This window comes from Bufo gargarizans, chromosome 1 (genome assembly GCF_014858855.1).
Source record: "Bufo gargarizans isolate SCDJY-AF-19 chromosome 1, ASM1485885v1, whole genome shotgun sequence".
Lineage (NCBI taxonomy): Eukaryota > Metazoa > Chordata > Amphibia > Anura > Bufonidae > Bufo > Bufo gargarizans.
This window is the reverse complement of record NC_058080.1, coordinates 672,452,589-672,476,542: the sequence shown is the minus strand read 5'-3', so window position 1 is coordinate 672,476,542 and position 23,954 is coordinate 672,452,589. Positions and strand designations below refer to the sequence as shown.

General features: G+C 45.2%; 1 protein-coding gene across 1 annotated transcript in view; it reads left to right on the top strand.

Annotated features, from left to right (window-relative positions):
• Positions 1-20,374: 20,374 nt before the first annotated feature.
• Positions 20,375-23,954, top strand: part of SLC30A5 (solute carrier family 30 member 5) — a 39,378-nt gene continuing 35,798 nt past the window's right edge. Inside the window, exons 1-3 of the mRNA XM_044292224.1 lie at positions 20,375-20,606; positions 21,168-21,290; positions 23,476-23,542. Coding sequence (XP_044148159.1) covers positions 20,536-20,606; positions 21,168-21,290; positions 23,476-23,542 — 261 coding nt within the window. The 5' untranslated portion in view covers positions 20,375-20,535. The remainder of the gene's footprint in view (positions 20,607-21,167; positions 21,291-23,475; positions 23,543-23,954) is intronic.

The window sequence follows — 23,954 nt, the reverse complement described above, 5'->3', positions numbered from 1 at the left end:
GCACGGCGGATACCACTAGTACCTGATGACTCTGTTGGCTTATAACGGGATTTTTCAGGTTCAGGCACGGAGATCAGAGCTTAAACCTAAAAAAAATTATGCTGCTTCATGCAGAGCTATTTGCCCCCATCAAATATGATGGAATAAGCCACACGTCTGTGCACTGAATGCCGCTCACAGTCCTAAAAAGGAAAGGAGCCTCATGAAAAGGATAGAAATCCATTGAATGACAGGGGTCTGCACCAGAAAGAGGGGTCTTATCCTGGAGAGCCACTCACACATCCTGCCAGGTGAACTGCCTAGGCACCATTTAAAGGGAATGTGTCATCAGAAAATGACCTATTATTTGAATCACGTTTTGTTCCCGTTTTAAAAAAAATTGAATTTTTTTATTTATTTTTTCAATTTCATTTATTGTAAATTTTTCCTTGTCACTATGTCAATTTTTTTTAAATGTATAAAATCCTGCAGTTTTCACACTGCCCACTAGGCCTAAAATATGTCAACACTTCCTGTATTCTGAGACACAATGGACAGAAGCTGACCCCATTGACTTCTATGGGAGAGTTTCCTAGGCACGCTCTGTGACCTGTGCAGAGGTTAGTAGATACGTTGTGATATCACCTGTTGTGAATGATGGATCCTGTCTTTTCTACCGTACATTTCATGTTTTAGCCCTGACTGGCCAGTTAGTTTAACTCAGTAGAAACAGGAAATGTGGAGCTCTGTATCCGGAAAACAGAGCTCTGACAACTGTAAAGAATTTTAGACCCCTTTAGATAAATTAATTTCTAGCTACACTTACCTGCCCTAGACCATCTCCCCTAGGGCTCATGCACATGGCCATAGTTTTGGTCCTCATCCGACCCGCGTATTTTTGCGAATTGGATGCAGACCCATTCATCTCAATGGGGGCCGCACAAGATGCGGGCAGCATACCCATGTGCTGTCTACACCTGTAAGTCCATTCCGCTGCCACGCAAAAAAATTATAACGTTTCCTGTTCTTGTCCGTTTTGCAGACAAGGATAGGACATTTCTGCAGGGGTAAAGAAAAAAAAATGGCAGCAATTTGCATTGTTTGCCCGCGAACACATGCGGGCTGCCATCTTTTTTCACAAGTCCGGCGAGGCACAGGTAAGCCCTGCTCCCAGTGACCGCATTTGTTTTCAGACCGGCTCATGGCACAGGCACATGTAAGGGCTACCTGTGCCTCGCCGGTCTGCAGATCCGCAACACACCCGCCCGGCACCCCTATAGAAATGCCTATTCTTGTCCGCAGCTGCGGACAAGAATAGGACATGTTCTATCTTTTGCGGAGCTGCGGACCCGAAGATCAGGGCCGCGCTCCGCAAATGCGGATGCGGACAGCACACTGTGTGCTGTCCACATCCATTCCATCCCCATAGAAAATGAATGGGTCCGCACCCGTTCCGCAAAATTGTGGAACGGATGCGGACCAATTTGCAGATGTGGGAATTGAGCCTTAACCCACTTACCATCTCAGTCCAGCTGAAATATTAGGTGTTATCATCATCTACCCCTCCATTAAAATAGCCAAACTTTCAAATTGGGTCTAGGACACCTAAACTGCTTTCAGACCATCAGGAACAGGGAAACATCCGAAGTCAATTCGCATAAAACTTTGTTCTAATACTGTACGGAGCAGGAGCTCTGTACAGTATTAGAATGTATTGGCTCCACTTTGAACCGAACCCGAGTTCGGGAAATGTTTTTTTATGAATTAATTTATGAAGTCTCGCAAGACTTTCTCGAAGCAATAACTTCGGCTCATCAGAGCCAATACATTCTAATACTGTACGGTGCTCCTGCTAATTAGAACAAAGTTTTATGCGATTCGCTCATCCCTAATCATGAATATTACAGTATTATAGAGATGTCATGTAGTGCATGAAGTTGGCAAAGTGAGTAAACATGGGAACTCTATGATAGGCTGCGCCTGTTCCTGCAGACCTTACAGGGAGCCTATCTTACAGATGGTCAGTGTTACCCCAAAATCCCAGCTTGGGGTACTGATGTCAAGTGTGCACTGCATGCAAATTCCACAACTACAGAAGTGCCATGGCTCCCCATAAGGTGCACACAATCATGAATCAGCTCTTTGAACTGTAGTATGGGGCCATTCAGCGGGTGTGATAGCATTGGATGATGACATTTAGGGTCTCTACAACAAAATCTGCTGCATATGAAGGCACCCCTAGAAATATCGTGTAATGTATACTTGCTTCTAAAGCCGCTTTCACACAGTCAGTGTTTGGTCAGTGATTTCCATCAGTGATTTGGAGCCAAAACCAGGTGCGGGTCAAAAACACAGAACAGGAGCAGATCTTTTCATTATACCTTATCTCTTTGCAGGATCTATTCCTGATTTTGGCTCAACAACTGTTCCCTGAGTGAGCAAGCAAAGACACCTCAGAGGAGCTACCATAGAGGCCATAGAACGTGTGTTTTAGTCAAACTGCAGCTGACCCTTAAAGTGGCAGAACAGCAAAGGCAAGATAGTCAGAGAAAGAGCGCCAACCCTCCTGCAATCCCTAGAGAGAGAAAGAGACACATGGTGGGAGGCCAAAATCCAGAGCTAGAGTGCCTGCACCGCTATCCACAGAGAGACCACGTACTGCAGACAGCTAGTTTCCCACCATTAGGCCCAAAGTCTGCAGCAGCGTATCCAAGCCAGCGCATCGCAAGTCAGCACAGAGCATCGCAAGTCAGCACAGAGAATTGCATCAAATCAAGAGAAACTGATTGAGCAAGTGCAAGCAAGAAAAGATACGTCTCCTTTAAGACTAAAATTTGTTCCAGCAAACTTCAGATCGCAGTATCCTGCTCTTCAAAAAGGTCAGAGCTTTTCTTTTTATTACTTATCATTGCATATAGACTTTGGCATAAAGAGACATTTTTTGTGTTCAGGAATAAAAGACTTTAAAGTAAAACAAAGGACAGTTTGTATTACACGGACTCTAAAGTATTTAAAGTAAAAGTCTTTTATTGCCTGCATTTATCGCTGTTACATTTAAAGTGAAAGTCACTTATTTCTGCATTATTAATATTGCATTTAAAGTTAAAGGTCCTTTAATATTCATATTGATTGTTATAGCATTTAAAGTAAAATGTATGAGCCTAGTATTACCATGCCACTGTTAGAAGATACAAAGATAGTTAGAAGGTGAATAGCAAGAGAACCTGTCTGAGTCAGAAGAGTCTAATGCATCACTAGTCTTGCCTCAAACAAACATAGCCCAAACAAATTAGGTTTGGAAAAGTGGTGGGTGGGACAGTCACTGCCTTTGATTAGCCCTTTCTTGACCCTGTGTTTGTACCCCCTGATGAACCCAAATGCTGGGGGGAAACGAGTCAGAGTAACAGGGTACCATTTGGCTTTTAGGACGTTTCTTAGGGTTATCTAGGGCAGGTACGGGGACAGAGGATCATCACCTTTAGGCGATGCCTCCGGGCTGAGAATAATCTAGGACCATTGTAGGGAAAGAGTCTTTCCTCCCATGGTTATATCCTCATTTAGACCGATGGTTTTTCTGAATTAGGGTTCACCAATAAGGGTCGTTTTAAGTATACCAATAAAAGTATATATTTTAAGGGTTCTATTATTTTCTTCAGTTAAGTCCTTAGGTGAAACCACAATCTTAAGTGGGACTTCCTTCACTAGAAGAAGTCCCAACCCCATATCAGAGCCCTCAAGTACTTCAGCCAAAAGAAAGGAATTAGCTGAACAAATTGCTGCCATCGAGGCACAGCGCCAACTGATAGCGTTGTACATCTTTTTTAGCTATCAGATGGAAGCTGAAAAGGATGCACAACGCTATCAGATGGAAGCTGAAAAGCATGCACAACGCTATTAAATGGAAGCTGAAAAGGATGCACACCGCTATTAAATGGAAGCTGAAAAGGATGCACACCGCTATTAAATGGAAGCTGAAAAGTATGTACAACAATATCAAATGGAAGCTGAAATGGAGGCACAGCGCCAACAGATGAAAAGTCTGGAAAGGCAGAAAGAAGTTAAGATCATGGAAGCCAGACTCAGAGTACACAATGAGGATATGAATCAGAGTAGTCTTAGGTTAAAATTTGTACTAAGTGAAGAAACAGACTTCTATTTTCCTCCATACGCCCAGGAGAATGGAAGGAAATCTCCAGCACTTAGTGAGGCAATAAGTCATTATCCTTCCATCCCTGCTCAGAAAGACAAAGAGAGGCTTAGTCCAGTGTCAGGAAAAAGGTATGTGAACTTACCCTCTATCCCGGAAAAGATGAAGAAAGGGACTCACCTAATTCAGAACTAAGTGAGAAAATAGAATCATGTAATTCTATTCCTAGATGTCACGCCAACTGTCAGGAGAATGTGACAACTATTGTCCCAGCTAGACAACAGAAAACAGTCCTGGCTAGACTTCCCGTTCCGGAACCCACTGTATTTTTAGGAGATGTACTGAAGTTCATAAAGTGGAAGGCAAGTTTTGAAATAATCATCGAGCATCATTACTTCAGTCCAGTCGACAAGTTATTCTATCTTTAGAAATATGTTGGTGGAGAAGCAAAGGAAGTTTTTGAAGGTAACTTCTATAGAAAAGACGAAGAAGCCTACAAGCAAGCTTGGGAAAAATTGAATGCAAGATATGGTCATCCTTTCTTAGTACAAAAAGCTTTTAGAGAGAAATTGAATAACTGGCCTTAAATAGGTCCTAAAGAACACTTCAGACTACAAAAGTATGGTGACTTCCTGCAAGCATGCAGCAACGCTATCCCACATGTTCAAGGACTAGAAGTACTGAACGACTATCTAGAAAACCACAGAATGCTAGCTAAGCTACCTGAAGAAGTGGCTTCTAGATGGAATCGCCATGTGACTGAACAGTTAGATCTAGGCAAGAACTTCCCAAGTTTTAAAGAGTTCTCTGAGTTCGTCAATTAAGGAAGCATGAATAGCATGTAATCCAGTAACAGAATCTTACGTCTTAAAAACCTTAGAAGAAAGGCCTGCAAGAGATATAAGATGCACAAGAGCAACTAGCTTTGCAACCAACGCAGCAGCTAAAGGTCTAGATACCTATGAGACTAAGTTCAAAGTCACTACTGGGATCAGTAGAGAGACAGAACCGACAAATCTTCAGACTACCTTCAAATGTATGTTCTGTGGAGAGAACCATTCCATACACAAGTGCCAACAATTAAAGAAGTCCCCTGATGAAAATAAAAAAATTGTACTTGATAACCAACTGTGTTTCAGATGCCAAAATAAAGGCCATGTTACTAAGGAGTGTAAGATAAAGGCCAAATGCAGCGTTTGCAAAGAACACAATCCTACACCACTACATGAAGAACAGGATAAATCCTCAATATCTAAAGATGCTGAGGAAGAAAAGAAAGTATCGGTATTCTTGCAGAGTGAGAGAAGGAGAAAGCAACGGCACATCAATGGTTGTACCAGTGTGCATTTCAAATCCTAAAAGGAGGAATAAGAAGGTATATGCCTATTCGCTACTGGATGCCCAGAGTGACGTCACCTTCATTGATCAAGAAATTTGCAAGAAACTCCAAGTAGCTACAGAACCAGTGAAGCTCAAACTCACCACAATGACGGGGAGAGACACATTAGTAAACAGTCAAAGGGTCAAAGGACTGAGAGTTAGAGGACTTCATTCAAACTGCACTTTGGATCTATCTGCAGCTTATACAAAAGACGATATACCTCTAGATCGAGATCGGATACCTACCTGTGAAACAGACAATAAATGGAAGCACCTATCTGTCATATCTCATGAAATGTCCCTGCTAAAGGAGTTTGGTGTTGGACTGCTGATAGGTTACGATTGTCCCGAAGCCTTGGTACCTCAAAAGGTAATAACAGAAGGAAAGGGTAAACCCTACGCTGTTCAAACTGATCTAGGATGGGGCGTTGTTGGAGGAAAATAGCAGATTGCAAACTCAAGACATGTGACAGGATTGTGTCATTGAATATCTGTCCAAGAGTTACCAACCGTAAGTCCAGTGAAAGTAATCAAGATCATGCAATCTGATTTTGAATACATAAGTTCGACAGAAAAGAGTGTTTCCCAAGAAGATATCAAGTTCATACACACTCTAGAAGAAAGTAGTAAGTAGAATCAACAAGGTCATCTTGAAAAGCCCTTACCCTTTAGGAAACGTCCTCGTCTGCCAAATAAAAGAGATATTGCCCTAGCAAGATTGAGGTGTTTGAAGAAAAAGATGGGAAGAGATCCCAAATTCAAAAAGGATTATTTGAAATTTATGTAAGGCATCCTTAAAGAAGGACATGCAGAGAAAGTCAATAGTTAACCTAAAGAAGAAGTGTGGTACAGCCCACATCAAGGAGTTTACCACTCAAGAAAACCAGATAAGATTAGAGTAGTATTTGATTGCTCAGCAAAATACGATGGTGTTGCATTGAATGATCATCTATTAAAAGGACCAGATCTTATGAACACTGCTTGGAGTAATCTGTAGATTCAGAAAGTATCCCGTAGCCATCATGTGTGACGTTGAAAAGATGTTCCACCAGTTTCATGTTAAGAATAAAGATAGAGACTTCCTGAGGTTCCTATGGTGGCAGGACGGAGATACAGACACAGAGCCAGCAGAATACAGAATGCAAGTACATTTGTTCAGAGCAGTATCGTCTCTAGGTTGCACCAATTATGGTATAAAGTACCTGGCCAAGAACAATAAAAAGGATTGCCCATCAGCAGCAAATTTTTGTAGATGATGGTCTTATAAATCTAGAGTCCACACAATCTGCAATCAAACTAGTGAAAGAAAGCCAAGAGCAAGAGAAAACCTGCGCCTTCACAAATTCATCTCAAACAACAGAGAGGTACTGGAATCCATCAGTGACTCTGAACGTTCATCAACAATGAAGAATGTAGATCTTAATTATGATCATCTTCCAGTATAGAATGTACTTGGATTGGGATGGAATGTAAAGAATGACAAGTTCTTTTTTGAAGTATCTACGGAAGAGAAAGTTGCAACTAGACGGACCATTCTTTCCACAGTGGCTTCTATATTTGATCCATTGGGATTTGTGGCCCCAGTGATCCTGAAATCAAGAGAAATACTGCAAGAATTATGCAGACAGAAGTTAGGATGGGATGAACCCATGCCTGAAAATTTGAGGCCAAGGTGGGAGAGTTGGATAAGAGAAGTTTGGATACCCAGATGTTTTGTACCTCATGATTTCGCAAAAAGTACAAGAAAATAGAACTTCATCACTTTTCAGATGCCTGTAGTTATGGTTATGGTCAGTGCTCCTACATCAGAGTGATAGGAGAAGGACAAATACACTGTGCCCTGGTTATGGGAAAGGCCACAGTTGCTCCTACCAATATTCAGACAATACCAAGACTTGAACTGACAGCAGCCGTAGTTTCAGCATCAGTAAGCAAGTTTCTGAAAAAAGAATTGGAATTTAAAATAGATGAAGAATATTTTTGGACAGACTCACAAGTTGTCCTAGGATACATAAACAACAAAGCTCGGAGATTCCATATTTTTGTTACCAACAGAGTTCAGAAAATTCGGTTAGATAACAAATCCAGAACATTGGCATCACATTGATACAAAGCATAACCCAGCAGATCATGCTTCAAGAGGTCTGAATGTAACAGTATTGAAGAATTCAAATTGGTTCACAGGTCCAGAGTTCCTTTGGGGGAAAAAAATCATGCCCAGTAAAGGGTACACAGAATTGTCTATGGGTGATCTAGAAGTAAAGGTTGTACAAATATTGAGCACTGCAGCCAAGTGTCAAGTTCACATACTAGCCAGATGTTCAAAATGGAATACAGTCATAAACGTAGTAGCTCGAATTAAACGTTTGGCAACGGGAATCAGAAAGAAGGAATCATTAAATGTAGAGGAAAGAATGAAAGCTGGAGAAAAAGTCATAAGACTCATTCAACAGAGATTCTACAGTGAAGAGTTAAAGAGACTTAGTCAAGAACCTAAAAGGCTTCCGAACAACCACCTATTGTACAGGCTTAATCTTGTTCTGTAGGATGGTATACTGAAGGTAGGAGGGAGATTGGAAAATGCATTGTTACCTAGCAGTTAAAGAGACTTAGTCAAGAACCTAAAAGGCTTCCAAACAACCACCTATTGTACAAGCTTAATCTTGTTCTGTAGGATGGTATACTGAAGGTAGGAGGGAGATTGGAAAATGCATTGTTACCTAGCAGAGTTAAGCATCCAGCAATTCTACCAAAAAAATTCTACCTTCACAAGATTGATTATTGATCACTACCACAACATATCCTTACATCAGGGAAGAAGCTTTACCCAAAGCTGTTTGATTGAAGGTGGTTACTGAATAGTGAAAGGAAGCAATGTTATAGAAAAGTATATAAGTAAATGCGTAGTCTGTAGAAAGGCACGTAGACCTACCGAAGAGCAAAGAATGGCAGATTTACCGGCAGATCGTGTAAACCCATCAACTTCTTTATAGCGGAATGGATTGTTTTGGACCATTCATCAACAAGCAGAACCGCAAGGAGTACAACAGATATGGACTAATATTTACATGTCTAAGTTCCAGAGCGATTCACCTAGAAATGTTAGAAGATATGTCAACTGAAACATGCATCAACACCTTAAGATGTTTCATAGCAATTAGAGGTACTGTCAGAGAGCTTAGATCTGAGCAAGGATCTAATTTTGTCGGAGTTAAGAATGAATTGAAGAAAGCTCTAAAGGAAATTGAAAAAGGTAACTGAGTATTTGTTAGAGAAACAGTGTGATTTTCACATGAATGCTCCAAATGCAAGCCATACAGAAGGAGTTTGGGAAAGACAAATCAGAACTGTAAGAAATATGATTAGTTCAGTGTTGAAAAAGAATGACGGAAGAATAGATGATGGTTCACTTAGGACCCTATTCTATGAAGTAATGTCTATTGTTAACAGTTGTCCACTTACAGTCCATAACATCAACGACCCAACAAGTTTGGACCTTTTAACTCCCAACCATCTACTTTACCTAAAGTCTGATTATATACAGTCACCACCTGGCAAGTTCACCAAAGAGGATTTATAAGCTAAAAGGAGATGACGAAGAGTTCAATATCTATCAGAACAGTTTTGGAATAGATGGAGGAAAGAGTACTTAGCCAATCTGATGCTAAGTAAATGGAAAACACCCAGAAGAAATGTCCAAGTTGGTAAACTAGTGTTAGTAAAAGAAGAAGATTTACCTAAAAGTCAGTGGAAATTGGCCTAAGTTCTAGAAGTTTAAAAGGATGAAGACAAACTAGTAAGAAGAGTGTTGTTACAAATAGGAGACTCAAAATTTGACAAAAAAGGAAAATGTCTCACTACTCCACTCAAGTTGAAACGTCCTATACAGAAGTTAGTTGTTTTGCTTGAGTGTGATAAAAGACACTTTGAAAGTTGAGAACCTGGGGGAAAATTCCCCAAATTCATGTTTAAGTCCTACCACTAAGAACATAGAATTATAGGTAATGTTGGTGGGAGTGTAGCTGGCCAGCTAAGACCTGTCCTAGGTTGCTAATATGACTTACATGTTTATATAGCTAGACTTGCCAATAATTTTAATATAGTTCCTATGTTTATATATTAGAGACAGAAAGATAGTTATTTACTGTGACTTCATGTTTTGGATGTCATATAACGGTTATGTATTGTGTTCACAGAAGCAGAAAGATAATATGCCTTTAAGATTCAGTAAGTGAATGTAAGGTAAGCTCAAGGACACAGCAGAATTAACAACAGAAAGCATAGAGTTAAACTGTTGTTACTGCCCAGGAGTCTTAACCAATCACAGCCAACCTCACACTGAGTATGTGTGGTAAATCCCCTAGCATAATCTTCTGGAGTCAGTATAGACCAGAGAAGAGGAGCTGGACAGACATTTCCAGTCAGAGCTGTGTTTTATGGGAACAAGAGGCCAAATAGTTCCACCAAACTGCGACAAACTACGCACAAACTGCACAAATTATATCGCAAACCAAACTGCGCTCAGAGCGATTATAAAGTGCTTAAATAACTTAAAGTGAGAGTACAGATACTGAATAGAGAAATACTGTATATCCACCATTTATGGAGAATGACAAGATTGAATAGTTAAACCACCATTTTGTGCATACTGCCATTTTGTGATACTTTATGCAACACGTATTTGTACATGGACTATCTGCTGCGGAGGTGGCAGTGTTATATATGGAAGAAAATAAAAGTTGAAGTTAACAAATACGTTATTTTAAGCATTTGGTGTGCTCTTTAAGGCTACTGTTTCCATAGAACGGGCTAGAAGAATTAGCTCAAAAGAAACAAGACTGAAGCAGAGTAATAGACAGTCTGGGTGGACTAAAAAGTTAAGAGATAGCAAATTTTTCTAATGCCACAGCGCAAAAGGCACTTCATACTGCTGCGCCTGTCACAGTCAGCTTGGGCTCTTGCCAGAGCGATACAGGTCCTGCAGCAGGGAAGATGGCGGAAGCTGGAAGGAGGAGGGGCCAGAGGTCACCATATCTATTGTTCAGTACTAGTGGCGTAGTATAAAGGTAGCAGTCGCTACCGGGCTCAAGAGCCTGAGGGGGCCCAAAGACCCTTGTGCCACATAAAAAGACACCAGTATTATAGAAAGTGCATGAAACAGAAGGTGCTGTTTCAATTTTTGGCTCAGGCAGCACAAAGGCTATGTGCTTCCCGGCCCGTGGCCACAAAGCCTTGAGGGAACGGGGGCCCAAGCTGAACTCTTGCACCAGGGCCCATGAGCATTTAGCTACACCCCTGGGACTCCTATTCTTCCAAAACTGAGGCAGTCTGAAAGGCTTTTTTGCCCTAAACCATTGCCTCAATGTTAAAATTATCATCGCCAGTGCTGAGTTTGCTTTCCTGGATTTGACTGCTTTGAGTAGTGGAGTATTACGTGAAGCTCACCACCTGCCTGGAGTCTTGTTCTCGTCTAGTCTTGCACAGGATGGGGAACTAAGTGCAAGCTTCTGCCAGTGGTGACCTCTTCAGTAGTGAGAAGATGTGCCCTGTCCAACCACAGCCCCCTAAGGACCACCTTGGATGCCACCCAGTCGGTATTTACATCCGCAGGCCGATATGGTATGGTTTCTTACTGCCAATGTTTATTGCTGGTATTTTGCAGCACAACCTATTTCAACTGCATTTGTGTCCTCAGGAAGCAGATACAGTGAACTACAATGGCGAAGCAGGGAGCAGTTAGCTCACCCTTGATTTGATGCAGGCGTGATGCAATGATAATATCGTGTCTGCTATACCTAACTGCCGAACACATCGGAGCAGCTCTGGAGTTAGAAATCAGTTTGGCGTGGGAACGTGGGCGAGGCAATTAGGCACTGTGTAAGGGGCACAGTAGGGGGCATTATACTGTGTGGGGGCACATAAGGAGCCGTTATACTGTGGGGGGGACATAAGGAGCCGTTATACTGTGGGGGGGGGGGACATAAGGAGCCGTTATACTGTGGGGGGGGACATAAGGGGCCGTTATACTGTGGGGGGGGACATAAGGGGCCGTTATACTGTGGGGGGGGGGGGACATAAAGTGGCATTACACTGTGTGGGGAGTAGTGTTGAGTGAACTTCTGTTTTCAAGTTCGGCGTACAAGGTACGGGTTATCTAAGAATTCTGTTATGGGTTCCGCTAACAGGGTCTATAAGTTATGATCTGTTGTAGCGGAATCCATAACGGAATTCTTAGATAACCCGTACCTTGTACGCCGAACTTGAAAACAGAAGTTCGCTCATCCCTAGTGGGGAGCACTGCGGGAGCATTATACTGTGGGGGGACACATACGGGGGAATTTTACTGGTGGCATATAATGGTGCATTATACTGTGTGGGGCACTGTACAGTATGTAAAAATGCTTAAAATATAAAGAAAGCACTGGGAAAGCCAAACCACCAAATCCCTGTGCGTTTTTAACCGGATAAACTTGGCCGGTATTTTCTGTTGGGGAGTGTGGCCACCCTACCATCAACATGTGTATATTGAGGAAATAAGGTACAAACATCAATTCCCATCATTTCATAATTTTTCTTTACACTTTTTGAAAATGTTGAATACTGGTAAAAAATAAAATAAAAAAAATGCCTGTAGGCAAAAGTAAGTAGATCTGGAAAACTGTATCTCTGACTTTAGACCGCACACAGCTCGATGAAGTTTGTCCCTGCCGCCTCCCTGTACTGTCCACGGGAAACGCGTCTTACCCGTATGTGAGGAAGATTTTCTCTGTCGCCTCCTGTAACTGTAGACGTCACGTGACGAGTGACGCTTCCTGCTCCATCAGCAACGCAGGCCGGTGACGCGTTATACTACCCTACCTCGTGAGATTTCCCTACCCTCTGACTTCCTGTCGCATGAGCGATGACGTCGGGGGGCGTGTCTCACTTTTCTCCATCTGCGCATGCCCAAAAGGACACTCTAGTGAAAAGCTCAAGGCTGAACTTAGCAGCACGCCGGGAACCTGCGCATGCGTCTGGGAGCCAAGGTAGGGAAAAATCACGGGTCAGTGCGCAAGCGCAGTTAACTCATTAAAATCCACCCGATATACGCGCCTGCGCAATGTGATGGTAGGGGAAAATTACGTCCCAGTGCGCAAGCGCCGAGGGTAAGCATGAATATCCATGCCAAAAGCACTTTTAACCCTTTGCAGGAGCTATTCTCATATTGGTTCTTGACTGATTGTCCTCCTATATATAGGTTCTATTATATAGGGGGTCTGTCTGCACAGTATATGGGGGGGGGGGGTCTGTCTGCACATTATATTTGGGGGGCTGTCTGTCTGCACAGTATATTTGGGGGGCTGTCTGCACAGTATATTTGGGGGGCTGCCTGCACAGTATATTTGGGGGGCTGTCTGCACAGTATATGGGGGGCTGTCTGCACAGTATATTTGGGGGGCTGCCTGCGCAGTATATGGGGGGGGGGGGGGGGGGGTCTGTCTGCACAGTATATTTGGGGGGCTGTCTGCACAGTATATTTGGGGGGCTGTCTGCACAGTATATGGGGGGCTGCCTGCGCAGTATATTTGGGGGGCTGTCTGCGCAGTATATTTGGGAGTCTGTCTGCGCAGTATATAGGGGGCTGTCTGCACATTAAATGGGGGGGCTGTCTGCGCATTAAATGGGGGGGGCTGTCTGCGCATTAAATGGGGGGGGCTGTCTGCGCAGTATATGGGGGGGCTGTCTGCGCAGTATATGGGGGGGCTGTCTGCACAGTATATGGGGGGGTCTGTCTGCGCATTAAATGGGGGGGGGCTGTCTGCGCAGTATATGGGGGGCTGTCTGCGCAGTGTATTGGGGGGCTGTCTGCGCAGTGTATTGGGGGGCTGTCTGCGCAGTGTATTGGGGGGCTGTCGCACAGTATATGGGGGGGCTGTCTGCGCATTAAATGGGGGGGCTGTCTGCGCATTAAATGGGGGGGCTGTCTGCGCAGTATATGGGGGGCTGTCTGCGCATTAAATGGGGGGGCTGTCTGCGCAGTATATGGGGGGCTGTCTGCGCAGTATATGGGGGGCTGTCTGCGCAGTATATGGGGGGCTGTCTGCGCAGTATATGGGGGGGGGCTGTCTGTGTGGTACGGTATATTGGGGGATGTATGTGCAGCATATTTGGGGGGGGCAGTGTATTATATTTGTGGCCTGTGTGTTAGATGTGTACAACCCTATTTTAACAAAAAAAAATAAAAAATTCCCTATATCTCCTATGCCATGGCATGTTTTTTGCTACGAAACTGCAGTCATCTCGTCACTTGGAGAAGGATGAGAAGCGGCCCCCATCCAGAAGGACACACCTGCCACCAGATCCGTCTCTCACTGGATTCTGTAATCCCCGTCTGCTGTGTATGTGTGCACCGTCCGTCTGCTGCACTGCGTCTGTTCTGCCATTTGCTCTAACCATTTTAATAAAAAAATAATTGTGTCACAACTCTGACCAGCATGTTCTCCTATGGAACACGAAGTACCTGAAGTGGAATGAAGAAGCCCATGTTTGAGGCCTGCGCCCTGGCGGGAGCATTGAAGGGGCATCTGACAGGTGACGAGCTGCTCCTGTGTACTGTGATCACCGCGAGTTCAGAGGTCGGCAACCATAGGCCGTCCACATGCTGTGAATTACATCTCCCATCATGCTGGTAAAGTATTATGGGAGGTGTAGTCCAAAACATCTGGAATACCAAATGCGTATGAATGAAAAGCATGGTGTGTGACTGGTCAGTAACAAGGGTTGAAGCCTTGACGTGGCGTTACTGCTCACATGTGTATCCATGTGCCAATTCAACCAATGTGAGTGACTGTAATTAATACTGATTAGGTAACTATTAATACTGTGACAATGGAGAATTAAACGACCGTATCTCCTACACACCGCTTATACCGTGACCGTATCTCCTACACACCGCTTACACTGTGACTGTATCTCCTACACACCGCTTACACCGTGATCGTATCTCCTACACACCGCTTACACTGTGACTGTATCTTCTACACACCGCTTACACCGTGACCGTATCTCCTACACACCGCTTACACTGTGACTGTATCTCCTACACACCGCTTACACTGTGACCGTATCTCCTACACACCACTTACACCGTGACTGTATCTCCTACACACCGCTTACACCGTGACCGTATCTCCTACACACCGCTTACACCGTGACCGTATCTCCTACACACCGCTTACACCGTGACCGTATCTCCTACACACCGCTTACACCGTGACTGTATCTCCTACACACCGCTTACACCGTGACTGTATCTCCTACACACCGCTTACACCGTGACCGTATCTCCTACACACCGCTTACACCGTGACCGTATCTCCTACACACCGCTTACACCGTGACCGTATCTCACCTTTTGGACTCTTGTACACGACTATATGCACTAAAACATGTATAGTGTTAGTTAACAGGCCATATTGATCGTGCGTACAGGAGCACGTGGCATCTTGATGTTGTTCATGTTGTGCCTCACAATGGGCTATTGTCCCGCATTCATATGATCTATTCTCTATTCGTGCTAAACAATAGTCCCACCTGAAGCTCGACTTGCGCAGCATCATTGTAATCTAGGATTGTGTGTACTCCTGTTGGCATGGTCAATGCCAGTGCGGGACATATGGCCCTCTTGTAGGGAATACAGTCGTGTGAAAGAGGCCTTAAAATGAGTTTTCTCATCTCAGACAATAGGGGCATATCGCTTGGATATGCCATTGTCTTATAACTGCTGTTCCCCGCACCTATATTGAGAACTGGTCCCCGAAATTGGAGTATGGCGCAATGTGCATGCTCTGCCGTCCTCCACTCTTCTCTATGTGAGAGTTGTGGATTAGCAAACAGTGGTCGACGGACCCCATTAAATCTGGTGTCCTCCAGCCACAGCGCTACCTGCTCCGTTCTCAATATAGGTGCGTGTCCCATCGGTGGTACCCACACCTATCAGACAATGGTTGCATATTCAAGCAATATGCCACCATTGATTGGGATACCCCTTTAACAGCAGTTAGTCCCTTGTGTGTCCATTGTGGTAATCACACTAGTTATGTCATAGCGTCATAGGGAAATCATTAATCAAACTGTTAAATTACAATTTATTAATGAATTCCTGATGATGCTGATGGACCGTGACTCCCACAAGGGCTCAAATGAAAAGGGGCAAGATTGAACGACGAACAAGCCTTTGCTGTTCATGTGGCAATCATAGGGTCTACGATCAATAAAGAGCCAAACATAGCTCATTACTGATGGTATTGTTCATGGTTCACCTTTGGCAATAATGTCGTTTAGGGAAAAAAAAAATACCAAGGGCTTTTCAATAAACGTACAGTAGTGACCCTATGGTAGTTGTAATGTCACCACAGCGGTAGTGCCAAAGGGTACTGTTACCCTGTACCGGCCAATGAAAACACAAATACATCGAAGTTAACTATACATTTTTTATTTTTTTATAAATTACAATATATCCATAAGAAAAAAAAATATATATATATATACATACTATACAAAAAAATATTTTTTTTTAGTGGAGTAGGACTGTCGGGTAGGTGGTTTGAGGTTGGCAATGGTAGCCCCCCTGTCCTCTTTATTCTCTGAGCTAAAAATACAGTCCACAGGAAAGGATGCAGGTTGAAATTGTGGGTTGTATAAGGGTCTGAGGAGGATGGTACCTGAGCATGTGTAGAGGTGGTGGGGAAAATGGTGGGACGGAGAAGTAGAATAAGAGACAGAAGGGAACACATGCCCGGGGGCTGGGAATGGGAAGGTTGTCGGTAATGGTCACTGGTGTGGGATGGGGTTGTGGGGGCCGTGGCCAATTTCTGTGACACATTCTCTAAGCATGATATTAAACTCATGCAACTGCTCGGGCGTCATTGAGTCCACCAAATTGATTATGCTTACCCCATAATGGTAGTTAGGGCTGCATTGGATCGCCGACTCTGCTCCCTCCCAGCGGCGAATCAAGGCAGCACTAAACTCCTTCTGATATTCGTCCAAACCTTCTACAGTGTTGGAAACAACCTCTACACGGGCCACATAATCATTTTGCTTTGGCACACCGGATCTCTGCATGCTCAGCAGGGCTCTTAAATTTTGATGTCAACCTAAGAGCCTCTGTTGAGCAGAGGGATCCGGTAGGGGACCCGGATTCTCCCGAGCAGATGCATGAGGGACAGGAGGTCTGGCGTTGGCGATCCATTCATTTTCCGCATCAGGAGGTTGTTCAGTCTCCAGAGCGCTGCTCTTAGTTCTGTATGAAAAAAATGAAATAAAAATTTACCTTTAAAAACACCATCCATGTCCGATGCTACGTCTACATTACACCATAAGTTGGCTGTCCAAAACAGGGTAGCCAAACGCTCTGCTGTTACAGACAGTCCCTTAAATTACATTTCTTTTTACATTTCATTTACATTTCTTTAAAAAATATATATAATTTACCTTCTTTGTGCCATTGTGCGTCGTCGTAAACCAAGGCCGCTGTATATGTACTCCCTGAGGTTGCGCCGGACCCAATCGGGACTGAACCTCCTTCTTATAGTCCATCCTGAAGCCGTCCTGGATAGATCAGCAACGCGTTGTGTAACCTGTTTAAATGTTGGAAAAAAAAAACATAACATGATGTAAGGTTAAGAACAATATGAATGTTCTTACAACATATCTTCTGAGACACCGCATTTAAATCCCCCCAGGTCTCAGAAAGGTCAGAACATATGTCCCTCTATGGCCGTGTAAGCGGTGTGTAGGAGATACGGTCACGGTGTAAGCAGTGTGTAGGAGATACGGTCACGGTGTAAGCAGTGTGTAGGAGATACGGTCACGGTGTAAGCGGTGTGTAGGAGATACGGTCACGGTTGTAAGCAGTGTGTAGGAGATACGGTCACGGTGTAAGCAGTGTGTAGGAGATACGGTCACGGTGTAAGCAGTGTGTAGGAGATACGGTCACGGTGTAAGCAGTGTGTAGGAGATACGGTCACGGTGTAAGCAGTGTGTAGGAGATACGGTCACGGTGTAAGCGGTGTGTAGGAGATACGGTCACGGTGTAAGCAGTGTGTAGGAGATACGGTCACGGTGTAAGCAGTGTGTAGGAGATACGGTCACGGTTGTAAGCAGTGTGTAGGAGATACGGTCACGGTGTAAGCAGTGTGTAGGAGATACGGTCACGGTGTACGCAGTGTGTAGGAGATACGGTCACGGTGTAAGCAGTGTGTAGGAGATACGGTCACGGTGTAAGCAGTGTGTAGGAGATACGGTCACGGTGTAAGCAGTGTGTAGGAGATACGGTCACGGTGTAAGCAGTGTGTAGGAGATACGGTCACGGTGTAAGCAGTGTGTAGGAGATACGGTCACGGTGTAAGCAGTGTGTAGGAGATACGGTCACGGTGTAAGCAGGTGTGTAGGAGATACGGTCACGGTTGTAAGCGGTGTTGTAGGAGATACGGTCACGGTGTAAGCGGTGTGTAGGAGATACGGTCACGGTGTAAGCGGTGTGTAGGAGATACGGTCACAGGTGTAAGCGGTGGTAGGAGATACGGTCACAGTGTAAGCGGTGTGTAGGAGATACAGTCACAGGTGTAAGCGGTGTGTAGGAGATACGGTCACGGTGTAAGCGGTGTGTAGGAAGATACAGTCACACGTGTAAGCGGTGTGTAGAGATACAGTCACAGTGTAAGCGGTGTGTAGGAGATACGATCACGGTGTAAGCGGTGTGTAGGAGATACAGTCACAGTGTAAGCGGTGTGTAGGAGATACGGTCACGGTATAAGCGGTGTGTAGGAGATACGGTCGTTTAATTCTCCATTGTCACAGTATTAATAGTTACCTAATCAGTATTAATTACAGTCACTCACATTGGTTGAATTGGCACATGGATACACATGTGAGCAGTAACGCCACGTCAAGGCTTCAACCCTTGTTACTGACCAGTCACACACCATGCTTTTCATTCATACGCATTTGGTATTCCAGATGTTTTGGACTACACCTCCCATAATACTTTACCAGCATGATGGGAGATGTAATTCACAGCATGTGGACGGCCTATGGTTGCCGACCTCTGAACTCGCGGTGATCACAGTACACAGGAGCAGCTCGTCACCTGTCAGATGCCCCTTCAATGCTCCCGCCAGGGCGCAGGCCTCAAACATGGGCTTCTTCATTCCACTTCAGGTACTTCGTGTTCCATAGGAGAACATGCTGGTCAGAGTTGTGACACAATTATTTTTTTATTAAAATGGTTAGAGCAAATGGCAGAACAGACGCAGTGCAGCAGACGGACGGTGCACACATACACAGCAGACGGGGATTACAGAATCCAGTGAGAGACGGATCTGGTGGCAGGTGTGTCCTTCTGGATGGGGGCCGCTTCTCATCCTTCTCCAAGTGACGAGATGACTGCAGTTTCGTAGCAAAAAACATGCCATGGCATAGGAGATATAGGGAATTTTTATTTTTTTTTGTTAAAATAGGGTTGTACACATCTAACACACAGGCCACAAATATAATACACTGCCCCCCCCAAATATGCTGCACATACATCCCCCAATATACCGTACCACACAGACAGCCCCCCCCCATATACTGCGCAGACAGCCCCCCATATACTGCGCAGACAGCCCCCCATATACTGCGCAGACAGCCCCCATATACTGCGCAGACAGCCCCCCCATTTAATGCGCAGACAGCCCCCCATATACTGCGCAGACAGCCCCCCCATTTAATGCGCAGACAGCCCCCCCATTTAATGCGCAGACAGCCCCCCCATATACTGTGCGACAGCCCCCCAATACACTGCGCAGACAGCCCCCCAATACACTGCGCAGACAGCCCCCCAATACACTGCGCAGACAGCCCCCCATATACTGCGCAGACAGCCCCCCCCCATTTAATGCGCAGACAGACCCCCCCATATACTGTGCAGACAGCCCCCCCATATACTGCGCAGACAGCCCCCCCATATACTGCGCAGACAGCCCCCCCCATTTAATGCGCAGACAGCCCCCCCCATTTAATGCGCAGACAGCCCCCCCATTTAATGTGCAGACAGCCCCCTATATACTGCGCAGACAGACTCCCAAATATACTGCGCAGACAGCCCCCCAAATATACTGCGCAGGCAGCCCCCCATATACTGTGCAGACAGCCCCCCAAATATACTGTGCAGACAGCCCCCCAAATATACTGTGCAGACAGACCCCCCCCCCCCCCCCCCCCATATACTGCGCAGGCAGCCCCCCAAATATACTGTGCAGACAGCCCCCCATATACTGTGCAGACAGCCCCCCAAATATACTGTGCAGGCAGCCCCCCAAATATACTGTGCAGACAGCCCCCCAAATATACTGTGCAGACAGACAGCCCCCCAAATATACTGTGCAGACAGACCCCCCCCCCCATATACTGTGCAGACAGACCCCCTATATAATAGAACCTATATATAGGAGGACAATCAGTCAAGAACCAATATGAGAATAGCTCCTGCAAAGGGTTAAAAGTGCTTTTGGCATGGATATTCATGCTTACCCTCGGCGCTTGCGCACTGGGACGTAATTTTCCCCTACCATCACATTGCGCAGGCGCGTATATCGGGTGGATTTTAATGAGTTAACTGCGCTTGCGCACTGACCCGTGATTTTTCCCTACCTTGGCTCCCAGACGCATGCGCAGGTTCCCGGCGTGCTGCTAAGTTCAGCCTTGAGCTTTTCACTAGAGTGTCCTTTTGGGCATGCGCAGATGGAGAAAAGTGAGACACGCCCCCCGACGTCATCGCTCATGCGACAGGAAGTCAGAGGGTAGGGAAATCTCACGAGGTAGGGTAGTATAACGCGTCAGTGCTGGAGGCTGTGTATCCGGAATATGTGTCCGGAGTCCAGCTGTCACTCGGTTCTCTTCATGTGCTCCCGCAGGGCCCCCCTCGGGTCTCCCCGGCTGTAGAGCGCTTTGTGTGGAGCTGCCTCCCCGGACTGTCTACATGAGGTTATAAGGGAGCCGCCGACATGGACGAGAAGTACGGCAGCAATGCGATGAGCACGGGCAGGCTGGGGCCTGTGGATGCCCCCGAGTCCAGGTGAAGAGGAGCAGGCAGCTGCCATGCATGCTGGGGCTTGTAGTTCCTTGGTCACCTGTGTTAGCCAGTCCTCGGCCATCAGTAGGAGACTTCCCTCTATCAGATCTCCTAATGGGGTCCATGGACAAGCAACCAACCCTCCAGACTGCTTCCTTACCACAGCATCAGACCCAGTGCTTCAGAATGTTCTCATTCACTAGCAGCAAGCAGAGGTCTTGAAAACCGCATGGCATTTGATAAACCTCAGCGACCGGCCAATGCAGTATCCCCCATCCTTGTCTCCGAGGCTACTGTACCCACTAAAGCTTCAGTCTGTATATGGACTGGGAGGAGAGGCCTAGAAGAGCTGTCCTGTCAGAGGACGCTACTATATATAGAATCGCAGGTGATAGGTATTAGATTGGTCAGGTCTGACCTCTGGGACTCCTGCAGATGACTACAAGGGTAACTCCTGTTCTTCAGATGGACACAAATGTCTTATGGTGGTTAAAAAAACATGTAGTGCCGGCGGCTCCTGTTTCAGGTTGCCATGTTCTCAGTTTCTGTGTTCCTCTCTTGCAGACTGACCAGATACATCGTCCTTCTCTGCTTCACAAAGTTCCTGAAGGCTCTTGGTATCTTTGAGTCCTACGATCTACTAAAAGTAGTCCATATTGTACAGTTTATCTTTATATTAAAATTGGGGTAAGTAGCAACTTCGTCTCGTCAGTTATGCCACCGCGTCATATTAGGCTACTTTCACACTCGCGTTTGGTGCGGATCCGTTCAGATAATACAACCGCATGCATCTGTTCAGAACGTATCTGTTTGTATTATCTGTAACATAGCCAAGACGGATCCGTCATGAACACCATTGAAAGTCAATGGAGGACGGAGCCATTTTCCGTTGTGCCAGATTGTGTCAGTGAAAACGGATCCATTTGGCTCAGTTTCGTAAGACACCAAAACGCTGCAAGCAGGATTTTGGTGTCCGCCTCCAAAGCGGAATGGAGACGGAACGGAGGCAAACTGATGCATTCTGAGCGGATCCTTTTCCATTCAGAATGCATTAGGGCAAAACTGAACGGATCTCGCAAACGGAAAGCCAAAACGCCAGTGTGAAAGTAGCCTAAGATAGACATTGATACTTCATTCTGTCCTGGAGCAGAAGATTGTAAAGGGGGTTTCCAGGATGTTGATGGTCAATCCTCAGGATAAGTCATCAATATCTGATCAGTGGGGGTCTCTGACTCCTAGGCTGTTTGAAGGCGCTGCAGCGCTCCGTGGAGGATACATCAGCAATATTTAAATTATACAAAACCCCTTTAAGGCTACTTTCACATCTGCGTTTTTGCTGGATCCGGCAGAGGATCAGCAGAAACGCATCTGGTCAATAATACAACCGTCTGCATCCATTCAGAATGGATCGGGTTGCATTATCTCCAAGATGAACAACACGGATCCGGCACTAAAACCACTAGGTCCAAAAAAACTGATCCAGCACCATTGACTTACATTGTGTTTCATGCCAGATTCGTATAGCCCCCGTATCCCATGGCGCACTCAAAAACGCTGCTTGCAGCGCTTTTTTGTGCATCATGGGAACTGAAGGAATGCATTCTGGTGCACTCTGTTCAGTTCATTTTTGTCCCCATTGAAAATAAATGGGGAGAAAACTGAAGTGTTTTGCTGCGGTTTTGAGATCCTGTGCCAGATCTCAAAACCGTACAGCAGAACGCAGATGTGAAAGTAGCCTACATAGAAATACAATACAAGCGTGGCCTGGACAAACCATAGCCATGCCCCCTACTCCCTAGTAGTAATAATTGGGTTCTCTCTAACCTAATCTCCTCCAGCCCAGTTGTCAGAGCAGACACCCAGCTTCCCACCAGTTGGGCCTTTCCCTCCCACCAGTAGTTACAGGTTCCTGCTACACTTCTCCAGGAGTCACCACAAGTGTAGGAGCAATCGGCGACCCTGGAAAACTGCTGACAGCACCAGGTAGGAGCTGCTTGAAATACTGTTATAGATGCTTTTATTCTAGCATACTGAAGGCCCCCCCCCGCCCAACCTCTGTGCTGAGTGACAGGTATAGCTTCCAACCAGAAGACCACTACAACCCTCACTCGGAGGAGAGGGGTTATGCAACGGCTCAATGAAGAGAGCACTTCAGCATAAGGGGCCACATCTATTAAAAAAAAGCATTTAGAAACCAGTTTAGCTATCTCTCCAAGGCCTATGCCCAGCGCTGTCAGCAGTTTTCCACAGTCAAAACTGCTGACAGACTCATGTATTTTGGGACTAAAATTGTATGTATATGGTATAGTATACAGTGAGGTGTCCCATGACTGCTGTGACCGGTCACTGTCCTCAGCGGTCACATATGCATGAAAGGCATGTTCTCGTGACAGTGGACAGTTTTGTTTTCTTTTTTTTTTTTTTTCTTCTTAATGGGTCACGGGTTAGGTCCATTGAAGTTGTCAGTTCTTAGGCTGGGCTAACCCTTTAAGAAATCTCAGATGTGTCTGGCTATGTCAAACCTGCTCATTTTTTACAAAATTCACAAATCTTTATCCACATTATATTAGTGATTTTTGGGCACCACTATTCTGGCGCACGGGGCCTGATAAATCTCTCTGTTTGTGTTTAGTATATTTTCTATAATCCTGTCATCTCTGTAACCTGCTTTACGTGATCTGACTGCGGGGTGATCTCATGGCTCTGGTTGTTTTTGGGGGAATTGAACAGTTTAATATAAAATGGTTACGTGAGGTGTGACTTTCCAATTCCCCCATTCTTCCATGCTATAGATATATTTTACTGTTACATTGTCCTATTTGTCTACATATATTTTTGTCTCATGTTTGTCTCTTTTTTTTTTTCCCCACAGGTGTGCAATTTTTATGGTTTTGTTTCAAAAACCATTTTCTTCTGGGAAGACGGTTACTAGACGCCAAGTGAGTTGTCCATGCTTCACTACTTTTGTCCCAGATATAACCTTCTGGAAGTAGAGTAAATTTGTAAAAAGGGGCACGTGGCGGGAATCTTCTTCCTGTAGGTGGGCCGTTCCATGCATTGGGGACCGCAATTTGCAGTCCCCAATGCACGGGCAACCTCCATACGGCCACCGGGATGAATCCAGACCCATTCAACTTGAATGGGTCTGCATTCGTCTGTTCCGCAAAAAGATAGGACATGTTCTATCTTTTTGCGGTACGGAACCCCACAGAAGCACTCCATAGTGCTTCCGCAGGGTCCCTTTCCATGCTTCCGTTCCACACCGCTCCGCATCTCCGGTTTTGCGGACCCATTCAAGTGAATGGGTCCACATCCATGATGCGGAATGCACAAGGAACGGTGTCTGTTTAT